This window comes from Ovis canadensis, chromosome 7 (assembly GCF_042477335.2).
Source record: "Ovis canadensis isolate MfBH-ARS-UI-01 breed Bighorn chromosome 7, ARS-UI_OviCan_v2, whole genome shotgun sequence".
Lineage (NCBI taxonomy): Eukaryota > Metazoa > Chordata > Mammalia > Artiodactyla > Bovidae > Ovis > Ovis canadensis.
The window spans coordinates 62,974,802-62,991,475 of NC_091251.1; the positions used below are offsets into that span (position 1 = coordinate 62,974,802).

The 16,674-nt window shown below is 40.1% G+C and overlaps 1 protein-coding gene and 1 pseudogene across 1 annotated transcript in view; both read right to left on the reverse strand.

The window, feature by feature from the left end:
- Positions 1-5,168: 5,168 nt before the first annotated feature.
- Positions 5,169-5,235, reverse strand: LOC138444454 (U6 spliceosomal RNA; annotated as a pseudogene).
- Positions 5,236-5,960: 725 nt separating this feature from the next.
- MYZAP (myocardial zonula adherens protein) overlaps positions 5,961-16,674 on the reverse strand; it is a 115,291-nt gene continuing 104,577 nt past the window's right edge. Inside the window, exon 13 of the mRNA XM_069596394.1 lies at positions 5,961-6,901. Coding sequence (XP_069452495.1) covers positions 6,805-6,901 — 97 coding nt within the window. The 3' untranslated portion in view covers positions 5,961-6,804. The remainder of the gene's footprint in view (positions 6,902-16,674) is intronic.

Consider the following 16,674-nt stretch of genomic DNA (forward strand, 5'->3'; position numbering starts at 1 on the left):
AGGCATTATTATAGGAATACATTTTTGGAATAAATTCAGAGTAAATTTGCTATGTGATATTAGGTTTTCTCTCCAGTTCTACATGAAACCTGTGCTTAGGAGGAGGTTGAAGAACAAACACCACTCTATTTCAGATGGTAGATTGAGTGTCACTAATTTTGACAAAAGGGTGAGAATGATCAGCTCTGGGTTTTTTTTTTTTTCAGTTTCAAGTCTGTATCACTGAGGAAGTACCTTCAGTGGTCTTTCTGAATAGTGTTCTTTCAAATAATGTTTAGAATTCTCCACATGTTGCAGGTATATTTAAAAATTTATGAATACAAAGGCCCAGGGACAGACCCCCTTTAATGTTATAGAATGATTCCTAGCATTCTTTGAATTTAAAATTACTGATTTTTTTTTCCCTTTTTTGGTTGTTTTAAGAAGGAGGGTGTAGAGTGTTTGCTGAACAGTCTCTATTTCTTTCTTGTTATCACCAAAACTGACATTTTTTATGCCACCACATTTCATTTAGAAATGGGCTTCTCCAGGGGCCCAGGGGTTCCCAGAACCCTCTGCCACTCTAAGTCCTGCTTCATTACCTCCTGTTCCCAGGATCTGCCTTTTCCTGAAATCCTCTTCCTTGACACTACGCTAGGAAAAGGCTTCTCACGCTAAAGCACCTTGGAGAGGGAAGGTAGCCAGGACTCAACAGCAGTGCTTTAAGACACACCTCCGGATGACAAGACCCTCCTGTGCACCAAGCCCCAGGACCTACCTCAATTGGCACTCACATTAGCCTATCAGGTAGGTGTGATTTTTTTTTTAACTAAAGTGCAGTTGATTTACAGTGTTGTATTAATTACTGCTGTACAGCAAAGTGATTCAGTTATAGATATATTCTTTTTTATATATTCTTTTCCATTGTACTTTATCATAGGATATTGAAATAGTTCTCCATACTACACAGTAGGACCTTGTTATTTATCCATTATATATATATATACCAGTTGGCATCTGCTAGTCCCAAACTCCTACTCCATCCCTCCCCCCAACGCCCTGCCCCTTGACAACCACCAGTCTTTTCTCTGTGTCCGTGATACTGTTTCTGTTTCATGGACAGGTTCATCTGTGTCATATCTTAGATTCTGCAGATAAGTGATATCATAGGGTATTTGTCTCTTTCTGACTGACTTAGTATGATCATCTCTCGTTGCATCCATGTTGCTGCACATGGCATGATTTTGTTCTCTTTCATGTCTGGTGATGTTCCGCTGCATATATGTGCTGCATCTTCCGTATCCACTCACCTGTAATAGACATCTGGGTTGTCCCCCCGTCTTGGTTATTGTGCACAGTGCTGCTGTGAACACAGGGCTGCATGTCTCTTGTTGAATTATGGTTTCGCCCAGATCTATACCTCATGCGAAGAGTTGACTCATTGGAAAAGACCCTGATGCTGGGAGGGATTGGGGGCAGGAGGAGAAGGGGACAACAGAGGATGAGGTGGCTGGATGGCATCACTGACTCGATGGGCGTAAATCTGAGTGAACTCCAGGAGTTGGGGATGGACAGGGAGGCCTGGTGTGCTGTGATTCATGGGGTCGCAAAGAGTCGGACACAACTGAGCGACTGAACTGAACTGAACTGATGCCCAGAAGTGGAATTGCTGGATATATGGTCATTCTATTTTTAGTTTTCAGAGAATTTTCCATACTGTTTTCCACAGTGGCTACCCCAACTTACATCCTCACCAGCAGCCATGGGAGAGTTCCCTTTCTCCACACCCTGCCCAACATTTTTTATTTGTTGACTCTTTGATGATGACCATTCTGACTAGTGGGTGCTGGTACCTCATTGTAGTTTTGATTTGCATTTCTCTAATAATTAGTGATGTTGATCATCTTTTCATGAACCTACTGGTCATCTGTATTTCTTCTTTGGAGAAATGTCTGTTTAGGTCTTCTGCCCATTTTTCCTTTTTCCTCCTTTATACTTACTTATTTATCTGGCTGTGCTGGGACAGGACCTTCCATCTTCGCTGTGGCATGAGGGATCTTTTAGTTGTGGCATGAACTCTTTTTTTTTTTTTTACTTTATTTTACTTTACAATACTGTATTGGTTTTGCCATACATTGACATGAATCCACCACGGGTGTACATGCGTTCCCAAACATGAACCCCCCTCCCACCTCCCTCCCCATAACATCTCTCTGGGTCATCACCGTGCACCTGGCATGAACTCTTGATTGCAGCATGCGGGATCTAGTTCCCTGACTAAGGATCAAACCCAGGGCCCCTGAATTGGGAGCACAGCCTGCAACTGGGCCACCAGGGAAGTCTCCTCCTTCCCATTTTCCAGTTGGGTTGTTTGCTTTTTTTGTTATTGTGTGAGCTGTTTGGGTATTTTGGAAATCGAGCCCTTCTTGGTCACATTGTTTGCAAATAGTTCCTCCCATCCCATAGGTTATTTTGGTTTTGTTTTCCTTACGGTTTCCTTTGCTATGCAAAAGCTTGTGAGTTTGATTAAGTCCTATTTGTTTTTGTTTCTGTTGCCTTGGGAGACTGATCTAAGAAAACTCTGGAACAGTTTATGTCAGAAAATGTTTTTCCTGTGATCTCTTCTAGGAGTTTTATAGCGTTACGTCTTATGTTTAAGTCTATAAGCCATTTTGAGTTTATTTTTGTGTAAAAATATGGAACACTTCATGAACTTGTGTGTCATGCTTCTTCTTGTTCAGTCACTCAGTCATGTCTGAATCTTTGTGACCCGAGGGATAGCAGCACGCCAGGCTTCCCTGTCTTTCACTGTCTCCTGGGGTTTGCTTAAACTCATGTCCACTGATTCGGTGCTGCCATCCCACCAGCTCATCCTCTGCCTTCAATCTTTCCCAGCATCAGGGCCTTTTCCAAAGAGTCGGCTCTTTGCATCAGGTGGCTGAAGTGTTGGAGCTTCAGCTTCAGCGTCAGTCCTTCCAATGAATATTCAGGACTGATTTCCTTTAGGATGGACTGGTTTGATCTCCTTGCTGTCCAAGGGACTCTCAAGAGTCTTCTCCAGCACCACAGTTCAAAAGCATCAATTCCTCAGCACTCAGCCATCGTTATGCTCCAAATCTCACATCCGTACATGACTACTGGAAAAACCATAGCTTTGACTGTATAGACCTTTGTCGGCAAAGTGATGTCTCTGCTTTTTATTACCCTAAGTTTGTTATAGTTTTTCTTCCAAGAAGCAAGCATCTTTTAATTTCATGGCTGCAGACACCATCTGCAGTAGCTTTGGAGCCCCCAAAAATAAAGTCAGCCACTGTTTCCCCATCTATTTGCCATGAAGTGATGGGACCGGATGCCATGATCTTAGTTTTCTGAAGCTGAGTTTTAAGCCAACTTTTTCACTCTCCTCTTTTACCTTCACCAAGAGGCTCTTTAGGTTCCCATTAGCTTTCTGCAATTAGGGTGGTGGTATCTGCATATCTGAGGTTACTGATATTTCTCCCAGCAATCTTGATTCCAGCTTGTGCTTCATCTAGTCTGGCATTTCATATGATGTACTCTGAATAGAAGTTAAATAAGCAGGGTGACAATATACAGCCTTGACATATTCCTTTCCCAATTTGGAACCAGTCCATCGTTCTAACTATTGCTTCTTGATCTGCATACAAGTTTCTCAAGAGGCAGGTAAGATGTTCTGGTATTCCCACCTCTTGAAGAATTTCCCATAGTTTGTTGTGATACACACACCAAAGGCTTTCGCATAGTTAATGAAGCAGATGTTTTTCTGGAATTCCCTTGCTTTTTCTGTGATCCAACAGATATTGGCAAGTTGATCTCTGGTTCGTCTGCCTCTTCTAAATCCAGCTTGTACATCTGGAAGTTCTCAATTCACATATTGTTGAAGCCTAGCTTGAAGGATTTTGAGCATTACCTTGTTAGCACGTGAAATGAGCACAGTTGTGTGGTAATTTGAACATTCTTTGGCATTGCCCTTCTTTGGGACTAGAATGAAAACTGACCTTTTCCAGTCCTGTGGCCACTGCTGAGTTTTCCAAATTTGCTGGCATATTGAGTACAACACTTTAACAGCCTCATCTTTTAGGATTTGAAATAGATCAGCTGGAATTCCATCACCTCTAGCTTTGTTCATAGTAATGCTTCCTAAGGCCCACTTGACTTTGGACTCTAGAATGTCTGGCTCTAGGTGAGTGATCACAGTATCATAGTTATCTGGGTCATTAAGACCTTTCTTGTACAGTTCTTTCCTGTATTCTTACCACCTCTTCTTAATCTCTTCTGCTTCTTTTCAGTTCAGTTCAGTTGCTCAGTCATGTCCAACTCTTTGCGACCCCATGGACTACAGCACGCCAGGCTTCCTTGTCCATTACCAACTCCCAAAGCTTGCTCAAACTCATGTCCATTGAGTCAGTGATGCCATCCAACCATCTCATTCTCTGTTGTACCCTTCTTCTCCTACCTTCAATCTTTCCCAGAATCAGGGTCTTTTCTAAGACAGTTCTTCCCATCAGTTGGCCAAAATATTGGAGCTTCAACATCAGTCCTTCCAGTGAATATTCAGGACAGATTTCTTTTAGGATTGACTTGTTTGATCTCCTTGCTGTCCAAGGGACTCTCAAGAGTCTTCTCCAACACCACAGTTCAAAAGATCAATTCTTCAGCACTCAGCTTTCTTTATGGTCCAGCTCTCACAAACCATAGCTTATGGATCTTTGTTGGTAAAGTGATGTCTTTGCTTTTTTCTGTTAGGTCCATAGTATTTCTGTCCTTTATTGTGCCCATCTTTGCATGAAATATTCCCTTGGTATCTCTAATATTCTTGAAGTGATCTCTAGTCTTTCCTATTCTATTGTTTTCCTCTATTTCTTTGTTTTGCATTGTTCACTGAAGAAGGCTTTCATATCTCTCCTTGCTATTCTTTAGAACTCTACATTCAGTTGGGTATATCTTTCCCTTTCTCCTTTGCTTTTTGCTTCTCTTCTTTTCTCAGCTATTTGTAAGGCCTCCTCAGACAACCTTTTTGACTTCTTGTATTTTTCTGGGGGATGGTTTTGATTACCACCTTCTTTACAGTGTTATGAACCTCTATCCATAGTTCTTCTGGCACCCTATCAGATCTAATCCCTTGAATCTATTTGTCACTTTCACTGTATAATCATAAGGGATATGATTTGCTTGCTGAGGGGCCATGCTAATCTTCTGTATATCATTCCAATTTTAGTATATGTGCTGCTGAAGCAATCAGGTAGGCATGATTATCCCAGTTAGTAGAATATGAAGTTGATATTCAGAGAGCTTTGATGACACGTCCAGGTTCCCACAACGCCAATTTAAATGCAAATTTGAGTTTAAAATATGCCATTTCCTCTTGACACTATGCTGGCTGAGTTGCTTTGCTTTCTTTCTTTGACTCTTTTTTTTTTTTTTTAAAGGTAAGAGGTAGGGAGTTTGGGTGGACTTCCTTGGTAGCTCAGCTGGTAAAGAATCCACCTGCAATGAGGGAGACCTGGGTTCGATCTCTGGGTTGGAAAGATCCCCTAGAGAAGGAAAGATCCCCTGGAGTGATACTCACTCCAGTATTCTTGTCTGGAGAATCCCCATGGACAGAGGAGCCTGGAAGGTGACAATACATGGGGTCACAAAGAGTCAGACACAACTGAACGACTAACCACAGCACAGGGAGTTTGGGCACACAGGAGGATTTTTTTTTTTTTTTTAGTAAAAATGATTTTAATGTTTTATAAACATGAATGCATCTTAATCTTTCTTGAAGATAAGTTAACTAGATGAATTTCAGGGTTTAAATATATACACACAAATGCACACACCCTCTCGTACAGTTTATAAATGATTTCAGGGACTGTAATGATTGAAAGATTATGGTGCCCTAACTTGAACAGTCCAGAACCTGGTTCTGTTCTTTACCCCTCTACACAGTCGTGAATGACACACAATGACAGCATCAGTAGAACAAAATATATGGCATTTATTAAACGTATGTGACATAGGTTATAATATCAAAATAGAGCATGCATGAACAAATTATTCATTCTTTTAATGAAAACAATAATTGATACTGAAAACATTAAGTGATTGAATTTCCACAACATACAAAATTCTCTTTCATTTAAAGTGAGAAAGAAAAAGTAAATCACAGGTTGAAGAAATACAGTGATTTCAGCTGGCCCCATAAAGGCATAAGGCACAAATTAAACCGAGGGATTAGCACATCAGAATGAAACGTGTCTGCCCTCACAAAGACTGGCTCCAGCCGAGGCTCCCAAGCCCCTGTATGGGTCCTCCGCACCTGCTCCTTCCTTCCTGGGGTCACATTTCCCCAGGTGCCCATGCTCCTACGGACAGGCTTTCCTGTAGCAGAGAAACACGGCCTCTAATACTTTTACGGGTAAATAAAACCTTCATGCTGTAACAAATGATCCTGGCATGAGTAGCATGAGATTTCAAGTTAATACCCTTTTTCCTCCCAACCGAAGTCTAGTAAAACAGAAAATAGAGAATTCTCCTGCCAGGACTCAGTGTCTATATGGAAAGCTGACGACAGCCCAGTACAGCAGGGTACATACATACACCGGTTGGGGGTTTGAAAAACAACCTTGAAACCTCTCTCTCCTGCCCTCCCCCCTCCACCTCCACTTTGCCTCATGTTTTAGAAGTGGAGCAAAACCTCAGCAATTTCCACTGGGACTTAAAACAGTATACAGGAGGAAGCAACAGTCACCCTTTCCAGACTTCAGGCTGCGGGGTTCCAGGGCCTTTGTCCATCAGTGAAAAGTACACGTCTCCAAGTGCTTAGGTCAGAGTTTTCTTCGTGGTCAACTCTAGGACTCGTGTGTATGGGGTATAGTTCCTGGAAGGCATTGCGATCTCACGAGTCCTACCTGTTTGGCTGAGAAATGAAAAAAGACAAATCAGGAATAAGAGACAAAACTCGCCATATGCTTCACGTGATAAGATAACTCTAGGAAATCCATTTTCAACACTTAAAAATAGACTGCAGTAATACAGTTGAGTATTTAGAGGGACCATTATTTTTAGTAACTTTAAAAAGTTATTTATTTGGAGGATAATTGCTTTACAATATTGTCTGGTTTCTGCCATACATCAACATGAATCAGAATTCAGGAATATCCCCTCCCTCGTGAAACTCCCACTCCTTTAGGCTGTCACAGAGCACCAGGTTTAGCTCCCTGTGTCATATAGTAAGTTCTCACTGTTGTTCAGTCACTAAGTCGTGTCCGACTCTTTGTGACCCCATATGGACTGCACGCCAGACTTCCCTGTCCTTCACTCTCTCCTGGAGTCTGCTCAATGGAATCATGTCCATTGAGTCAGTGATGCTATCCAACCATCTTGTCCGCTGTCACCTGCTTCTCCTCCTGCCTTCAATCTTTCCCAGTATCCAGATCTTTTCCAGTAAGTTAGTGCTTCGCATCAGGTGGCTGAAGTATTGGAGCTTCAGCATCAGTCCTTCCAATGAATATTCAGGGTTGATTACCTTTAGGACTGACTGGCTTGATCTCTTTGCTGTCCAAGGAACTTTCAAAAGTCCTCTGCCCATGGGATTCTCCAGGCAAGAATAGTAGAGCGGGTAGCCATTCCCTTCTCTAGGGGATTTTCCTGTCCCAGGGATCAAACCGGGTTTCCTGCATTGCAGGCAGATTCTTTACCATCTGAGCCATTAAGAAAGCCCTCAACTTTCCATTAGCTATTTTACATATGGTAGTGTATATAATGGAGAAGGCAATGACAACCCACTCCAGTACTCTTGCCCAGAAAATCCCATGGACGGAGGAGCCTGGTAGGCTGCAGTCCATGGGGTCGCTAAGAGTCGGGCACAACAGAGCGACTTCACTTACACTTTTCACTTTCATGCATTGGAGAAGGAAATGGCAACCCACTCCAGTGTTCTTGCCTGGAGAATCCCTGGGACAGAGGAGCCTGGTGGGCTGCCATCTATGGGGTTGCACAGAGTCAGACACGACTGAAGCAACTTAGCAGCAGCAGCAGCATGCATATATTTCCATGCTACTCTCAAGCACTGGAACTTCAGCTTCAGCATCAGTCCTTCCAATGAATAGTCAGGGCTGAATTCCTTTAGGATTGACTGGTTTGATCTCCTTGCTGTCCAGAGAACTCTCAAGAGTCTTCTCAGTTCAAAAGAATCAATTCTTCGGTGTCAGCCTTTTTTATTGTTACGCGTGCATGTATATTCACTTATTGATTCTTTTCTCATATAGGTTATCACAGAATATTAGTAGAGTTCCCTGTGCTATATAGTAGGTCGTTGTTGGTTATCTTTGTTATGTATAATAGTGTGTATATGTTAATCCCAAGCTCCTGATTTAACTGCCTTCCACATTTCCCCTTTGGTAACCATAAGTTTGTTTTTTTATCTCCAAGTCTGTTTCTGTTCTGTAAATACTAGGTTCACATATGAGTGGTATCATATGATATTTGTCTTTGTATGACTTACTTCACTCAGTGTAATAATTTCTAAGTTCATCCACGTTGCTGCAAATGACATTTCATTGTTATGGCTGAGTAATATTTCATTGTATAAATGTACCACATTGTTATCGATTCCTCTGTCGATGGACATTTAGGTTGCTTTTATGTCTTGGTCGTTGCATATAGTGCTGTAATGAACATTGGGGTGCATGTGTTTTTTTGGAATTACGATTTTCCTTGGCTATATGCCCAAGAGTACAATTGCTAAATCATATAGTAGTTCTAGTTTTAGATTTTTGAGGAACCTCCATACCATTTTCCATAGTGGTTGTACCAATTTACCTTACCACCACCAGGAAGGCTGGGAAGGTTCCTTTTCTCCACAGGTTTCCTTCCTACCAGTGTAGGAAGATTCCTTTTCTCCACACTCTCTCCAGCATTTACTGTCTATAGACTTTTTGATGAGGCCATTCTGACTTAGGTGAGGTGATCCCTCACTGTAATTTTCTGCTTCTCTGATAATTAGTGATGTTGAGCATCTCTTCATGCGTGCTTTGGCCATCAGTATGTCTTCTTTGAAGAAATGGCTATTTAAAGCCTCTGCATACTTTTTGGTTGTCTTTTCTTTTTTTATCTGACATAGAGCTGCGTGAGCTGTTTGTATATTTTATAGATTAATCCCTTGTCTGTTGCTTCCTTTGAAAATATTTTCTCCCATTCTGTGGATTATCTTTTTGTTGTTTATGATTTCCTTTGCTGTGCAGAAGGTATTTGTTTGTATTTTTATTTAATTTTATTTTTATTGAAGCATAGTTGATTTCCAACGTGTGCCAATCTCTGCTGTACAGCAAAGTGGACTCGGTTATATATAGACATTCTTTTTCATATTCTTTTCCATTATGGTTTATTATAGGATATTGAATATAGTTTCCTGTGTTATACAGTAGGACCCTGTTGTTTATCCATCCTATATGTAATAGTTTATATCTGCTAATCCCAAATTCCCAGTCCTTCCCTTCCCCTTGGCAACCACAAATCTGTTCGCTATGGTCTGTGAGTCTGTTTCTGTTTCTTAAATAAGTTTGTATGTGTCATATTTTGGGTCCTACATGTGACATCATGTGGTGTTTGTCCTTCTCTTTCTGACTGCCTTTAGTTAGTATGCTAATCTCCAGTTGCATCCACATTGCTTCACCCCGTTCATGGCTGAGCACTATTCATCGCATGTACACACGTACTGTCGTCTCTATCCACTCATCTGTTGCTGGACGTTTAGGTTGTTTCCGTGTTTTGGCTATTGTGCATAGTGCTGCTGTGAACATAGAGGGGTATGTATCTTTGGGGATTAGAGTTTTGTCTAGCTATGTGCCCGGGGGTGGGGCTGCTGAATCATATGGTAATTCTGTTTTTAGTTTTCTGAGGGACTTCCACAGTTTGCCACAGCGGCTACACTGACAAACATTCCCACCAGCAATATAGCAGGCCTCTCTTTCCCCACATTCTTTCCAGAATTTGTTGTTTGTTGACTTTTTCCCCATTATTCAAGTGTATCTTTAAACAAGTTTTAATTGGGGGGTAATTGCTTTAAGTGCTTCCCAAGCGGCTCAGCTTTACAATGTTGCACTAATTTCTGCAGTACAACATGAGTCAGCCATAAGTATACTTATATCCCCTCCCTGTTGAGCCTCCCTCCAATCTCCCACCATCCCACCCCTCTAGGTCATCACAGAACACCAAGCTGAGCTTCCTCTTTTTTTTTTAATTGGAGGAAAATTGCTTTACAATGTTGTGTTGGTTTCTGCTGTACAACAGCAGAGTCAGCCATAATTATACATATATATCACCTCCTCCTTGAGCCTCCCTCCCCTCTAGTCATCACAGAGCACCACGCTGGGCTCCCTGTGTTACATGGCACCTTCTCACCAGCTGTCTGTTTTACACGTTAGTGTATATGTGTTAGTGCTACTTTCTCCATTCATCCCACTCTTTGCTTATGCCACTGTGTCCACAGCTCTGTTCTCTGTGTCTGGGTCTGCATTCCTGCCCTGCAAATCGGTTCATTAATACCATTTTTTTAGATTCCATATATGTGTGTTAATATATGATATTTTTCTCTTTCTGATTTAATTCACTCTGCATAACAGGTTCTAGGTTCATCTGTCTCCCTAGAACAGACTCAAATTCATTCTTTTTATTTATTTTTTTTAGCTTTTTTTTTTAAATTTTTATTTTTACTTTATTTTGCTTTAAAATACTGTATTGGTTTTGCCATACATTGACATAAATCCGCCACGGGTGTACATGAGTTCCCAATTCTGAACCCCCCTCCCACCTCCCACCCCATATCATCTCTCTGGATCATCCCCGTGCACCAGCCCCAAGCATCCTGTATCCTGTATCGAACATAGACAGGTGATTCATTTCTTACATGATAGTATACATGTTTCAATGCCATTCTCCCACATCATCCCACCCTTGCCCTCTCCCACAGAGTCCAAAAGTCCGTTCTATACATCTGTGTCTCTTTTGCTGTCTTGCATACAGGGTTATCATTACCATCTTTCTAAATTCCATATATATGTGTTAGTATACTGTATTTGGTGTTTTTCTTTCTGGCTTAATTCACTCTGTATAATAGGCTCCAGTTTCATCCACCTTATTAGAACTGATTCAAATGTATTCTTTTTAACGGCTGAGTAATACTCCATTGTGTATACGTACCACAGCTTTCTTATCCATTCATCTGCTGATGGGCATCTAGGTTGTTTCCATGTTCTGGCTATTATAAACAGTGCTGCGATGAACATTGGGGTACACGTGTCTCTTTCAATTCTGGTTTCCTTGGTGTGTATGCCCAGCAGTGGGATTGCCGGGTCATAAGGCAGTTCTATTTGCAATTTTTTAAGGAGTCTCCACACTGTTCTCCATAGTGGCTGTACTAGTTTGCATTCCCACCAACAGTGTTAGAGGGTTCCCTTTTCTCCACACCCTCTCCAGCATTTATTGCTTGTAGACTTTTGGATCCCAGCCATTCTGACTGGCGTGAAATGGTACCTCATTGTGGTCTTGATTTGCATTTCTCTGATAATGAGTGATGTTGAGCATCTTTTCATGTGTTTGTTAGCCATCCGTATGTCTTCTTTGGAGAAATGTCTTTAGTTCTTTGGCCCATTTTTTGATTCATTCTTTTTACAGCTGAGTAATATTCTGTTGTATATATGTACCACATCTTTACCCATTTATCTATCAGTGGACATCTAGGTTGCTTCCATGTCTTAGCTATTGTAAATAGTGCTACTGTGAACATTAGGGTACATGCATCTTTTTGAATTATGGTTTTCTCAGGGTATATGCCCAGTAGTGGGATTGCTGGGTCATATGGTAGTTTTATTCCTGTTGTGTGTGTGTGTGTTTTTTTTTTTTTAAGGACTCTCCATATTGTTCTCCATAGTGCCTGTTATCAATTTACGTTCCCACCAACAGTGCATGAGGGTTCCTTTTTCTCCACATCCTCTCCAGTATTTATTGTTTGTAGATGAGGTCCCTGTTTCGTACAGCAACTTCCCACTAGCTGTCTTACACATGATAATAACATATATATTTCATTGCTACTGTCAGTTCACTCCACCCTCTCCTTCTCCTGCTTCTGCTTGTATCCACACCTGTGTCTCTATTCCTGCCCTGAAAATAGGTTCATCAGTACCATTTTTCTAGATTCCATATGAATGCTTTAATATACAATATTTCTATTTCATTTTATTTAATTGGAGGATAATTGCTTTATAATGTTGTGTTGGTTTATGCCATGCAGCAACATGAATCAGCCGTAATTATATATATGTCCCCTTGCTTGTGACCCTCCCTCCCGGCTGCCGTCTCACCCCTCTAGGCCATCACAGAGCACCAAGCTGGGCTCCCTGTGTTACGCAGCAGCTTCCCACTAGCTTAGCTACTTTACACATGGTCGTGCACATATGTCGGTGCTGCTTTCTCAGTTCATCCTTCCCTCTCCTTCCCCCGCTGTGTCCACAAGTCTGTTCCCTGCGTCTACATGTCCCTTCCCTGCAAACAGGTTCATCAGCACTATTTTTCTAAATTCCATATATATGCACTAATGTTCGATACTTGTTTTTCTCCTTCTGACTTAACTTCCCTCTGTATAATAGGCTCTAGGTTCATCCACCTCATTAGAACTGACTCATATTCATTCCTGTTTATAGCTGAGTAATATACCACTGTGGATATGTACCACAACTTTCTTATCCATTCATCTGCAGATGGCCGTCTAGGTTGCTTCCATGTCCTGACGGTTGTAAATAGTGCTGCAATGAACATTGGGGTACATGTGTCTTTTTCAGTTACGGTTTTCTCTTCATATATGCCCAGTAGTGGGATTGCTGGGTCACGTGGTAATTTTATTCCTAGTGTTTTAAGGAATCTCCATACTGTCTTTCATAGTGGCTGTATCAGTTTACATTCCCACCAACAGTGCACAAGGGCTTCCTTTTCTCCACACCCTCCCCAGCATTTGCTATTTGTAGATTTTTTTGATGATGACCATTCTGACCAGTGTGAGATGATATCTCATTGTAGTTTTGAATTGCATATCTCTAATAATAAGCGATGTTGAGCATCTTTTCATGTGTTTGTTGGTTATCTATATATCTTCTTTGGAGAAATGTCTGTTTAGATCTTCTGCCCATTTTTTTGATGGGGTTGCTTTTCTGATATTGAGCTGCTGGTATATTTTGGAGATTAATCCTTTGTCAGTTGTTTCATTTGCAATTATTTTCTCCCATTCTGAGGGTTGTCTTTTCATCTAGTTTATAGTTTCTTTTGCTGTGCAAAAGCTTTTAAGTTTAGTTAAGTCCCATTTGTTTATTTTTTTTATTTTATTTTCATTACTCTAGGAGGTGAGTCAAAGAGGATGTTGGCTGCACCTTATATCTGTTCTGCCTATGTTTTCCTCTAAGAGTTTTATAGTTTCTGATCTTATGTTTAGGTCTTTAATCTATTTGGAATCTGTTTTTGTGTATGGTGTTAGAAAGTGTTCTAATTTCATTCTTTTACATGCAGCTGTCCAGTTTTCCCAGCACCACTTACTGAAGAGACTATCTTTTCTCCACTGTCTACTTTTGCCTCATTTGTCAAAGATAAAGTGCCCGTAGGTGCAGAGGTTTATCTTTGGGCTTTCTAGCCAGTTCCATTGATCTGTATTTCTGTTTTTGTGCCAGTATCATATTGTCTTGATTACTGTAGCTTTGTAGTAGAGTGAAGTTGGAAGGTTGATTCCTCCAATTCCATTTTTCTTTCTCAAGATTGCTTTGGCTATTCAAGGTCTTCTGTGTTTCCCTACAAATTATAAAATTTTTCCTTCTAGTTCTGTGAAAAATGCCATTGGTAATTTGATAGAGATTGCATGAAATCTGACTTTACTACCCAAAGCAATCTATGTTTTCATACTATAGATTCTTCCAATCCAAGAACATGATATAGCTCTCCATCTGTTTGTATCATCTTTCAGCTCTTTCATCAGTCTATCTGCATAGAGATCGTTTGTCTCCTTAGGTAGGTTTATTTCTAGGTATTTTATTCTTTTTGTTGAAGTGGTGAATGGGATTGTTTCCTTAATTTCTCTGATTTTTCATTGTTAATGTATAGGAATGCAAGGGAGTTCTGTGTATTAATTTTACATCCTGTGACTTTACTAAATTCATTGATTAGCTCTTATAATTTTCTGGTGGTATGTTTATCAATGTCATCTGCAAACAGAGTTTAACTTCTTTTCAGTCTGGATTCCTTTTATTTCTTCTCTGATTGCCATGGCTACAACTTCCAAAATTATGTTGATTAATGATGAGGAGAGTGGGCACCCTTGCCTTGTTCCTGATCTTGGAGGAAATACTTTCAGTTTTTCACCGCTGAGAATACTGTTTTCTGTGGTCTTGTCCTATACGGCTTTTATTATGTTGAGGTAGATTCCTGCTGTGCCCATTTTTCTGCAGAGATTTTATCAAATGTGAGCTGAATTTTGGTGAAAGCTTTTTCTGCATCTATTGAGATTATCATATGGTTTTTTGTCTTTCAATTTGTTAACATGGTGTATCACATTGATTGACTTGCATATATCAAAGAATCCTTGCATCCCTGGGATAAACCCCACTAGATCACGATGTATGATCCTTTTAATGTGTTGTTGGATTCTGTTTGCATGTATTTTGTTGAGGATGTTTACATCTGTGTTCATCAATGATATTGGATGTAGTTTTCTTTTTTGTGTGATAACTTTATCTGGTTTTGGTATCACAGTGATGGTGGCCTCATAGAATGAGTTTGGGAGTATTCCTCCCTCTGCAGTTTTTTGGAAGTGTTTGAGCAGGATAGGTGTTAGTTCTTCTCTCAATGTTTGATAGAATTCACTGTGAAGCCATCTGGCCCTGGGCTTTTGTTTGTTGGAAGGTTTTTGATCACAGTTTCCATTTCAGTGCTTGTGATTGGTCTGTTCATAATTTCTATTTCTTCCTGAGTCGGTCTTGGATGGTTGTTGTACTTCTCTAAGAATTTGCCCATTTTTTCCAGGTTGTCTATTTTCTTGGCATATAGTTGCTCAGAGTAATCTCTGTATTTCTGCATTGTCTGTTGTAAGTTCTTTTTCATTGTTTGCTGACGTTTTAATGATGGCTCTTCTGACTGATATATGTTGGTACTTCATTGTAATTTGCATTTCTCTACTAATTAGTGATGCCGAGCATCTTTTCATGTGCCTACTGGTCATCTATATTTCTTCCTTGGAGAAATGTGTATTTAGGTCTTCTGCCCATTTTTCCATTGGGCTTTTGTTGTTGTTCTTGTCTACTTATATAAGCTGTTTGTGTATTTTGGAGGTTAAGCCCTTGTCTGCCCCATCATTTGCCAGTATTTTCTCCCATTCCGTGGATTGTCTTGTCTTTTTTTTTATGGTTTGCTTTGCTGTGCAAAAGTTTGTAAGTTTACTTAAGTCCCATTTGTTTGTTTTTGTTTTTATTTCTCTTGCCTTGGGAGACTGATCTAAGAAAACATTGGTGCAATTTATGTCAGAAAATGTTTTGCCTGTGCTGTCTTCTGGGTGTTTTGTGGTGTCATGTCTTGTGCTTAAGGCGTTAAGCCGTTTTGAGTTTATTTTTGTGCATGATGTGAGAGTGTGTTCTAATTTCACTCATTTATATGCTGCTGTCCAGCTTTCCCAGCACCACTTGCTCAAGAGACTTTCCCCCCATTTTATATTCTCTTCTCCTTTGTTGGAGATTAATTGACCTTGGATGTGTGGGTTTGTTTTTGGCCTCTCTGTTCTGTCCTGTTGATCCATATATCTGGTTTGGTACCAATAATACACTGTTTTGAATGCTGTAACTTTGTAATATTGTCTGAAGTCTGGGAGTTATGCCTCCTGCTTTTTTCTCTTAGGACTGGCAATTCTGTGTCTTTTATAATTCCATATACGTTTTTGGATTATTTTTCTAGTTCTATGAAAAATGTCATGGGTATTTTGATAGGGTTTGCATTAAATCTGTAGACCTTTTTGTGTCGCATGGCCATTTTAACACGTTACTGATCAGAGATGTATTAATATGTGTTTTGTTACCTGAACATTATTGACTAGAGATGTTTCCGTATTCATTTACATAACAAATCGCTGGCCACAAGTGTTAGTTTCTGCAAAAACCCCCTGGTCAGTAATGTGTTAACAGTATTAATTCTTCCAATCCAAGAGCATGGGATATCTTCCCTTTCTCTGAATGCTCTTTACTTTCCTTTATTATTGTTTTATAACTCGCAGCGTAAGTCTTTCACCTACGTGGTCAGGTTTATTCCTTTTATTTTTTTTGGTGCTATTTTTAAAAGTTTTTTTTGTTTTTACATTTCTTTTTGATATTTCATTGTTAATGTAAAGAAATGCAACCAATTTCTGAACGTTAGGCTTAAATCCTGCTACTTTGCTGAATTCATTTATTAGCTCGAATAGTTTTGTGTGGAGTTCTTAGGATTTTATATATTTATATATATATATATATATAACCATGTTGTCTGCACACAGTGAAAATTTTACCTCTTCCCTTCCAGTTTGGATACCTTTTATTTCTTGTCTGCTGTGTCCTAGACTTCCAGGAGTATGCTGAATAGAAGTGGTGACAGTGAGCATCCCTATTTCACATTTTAGCAGGAAAGCTATTA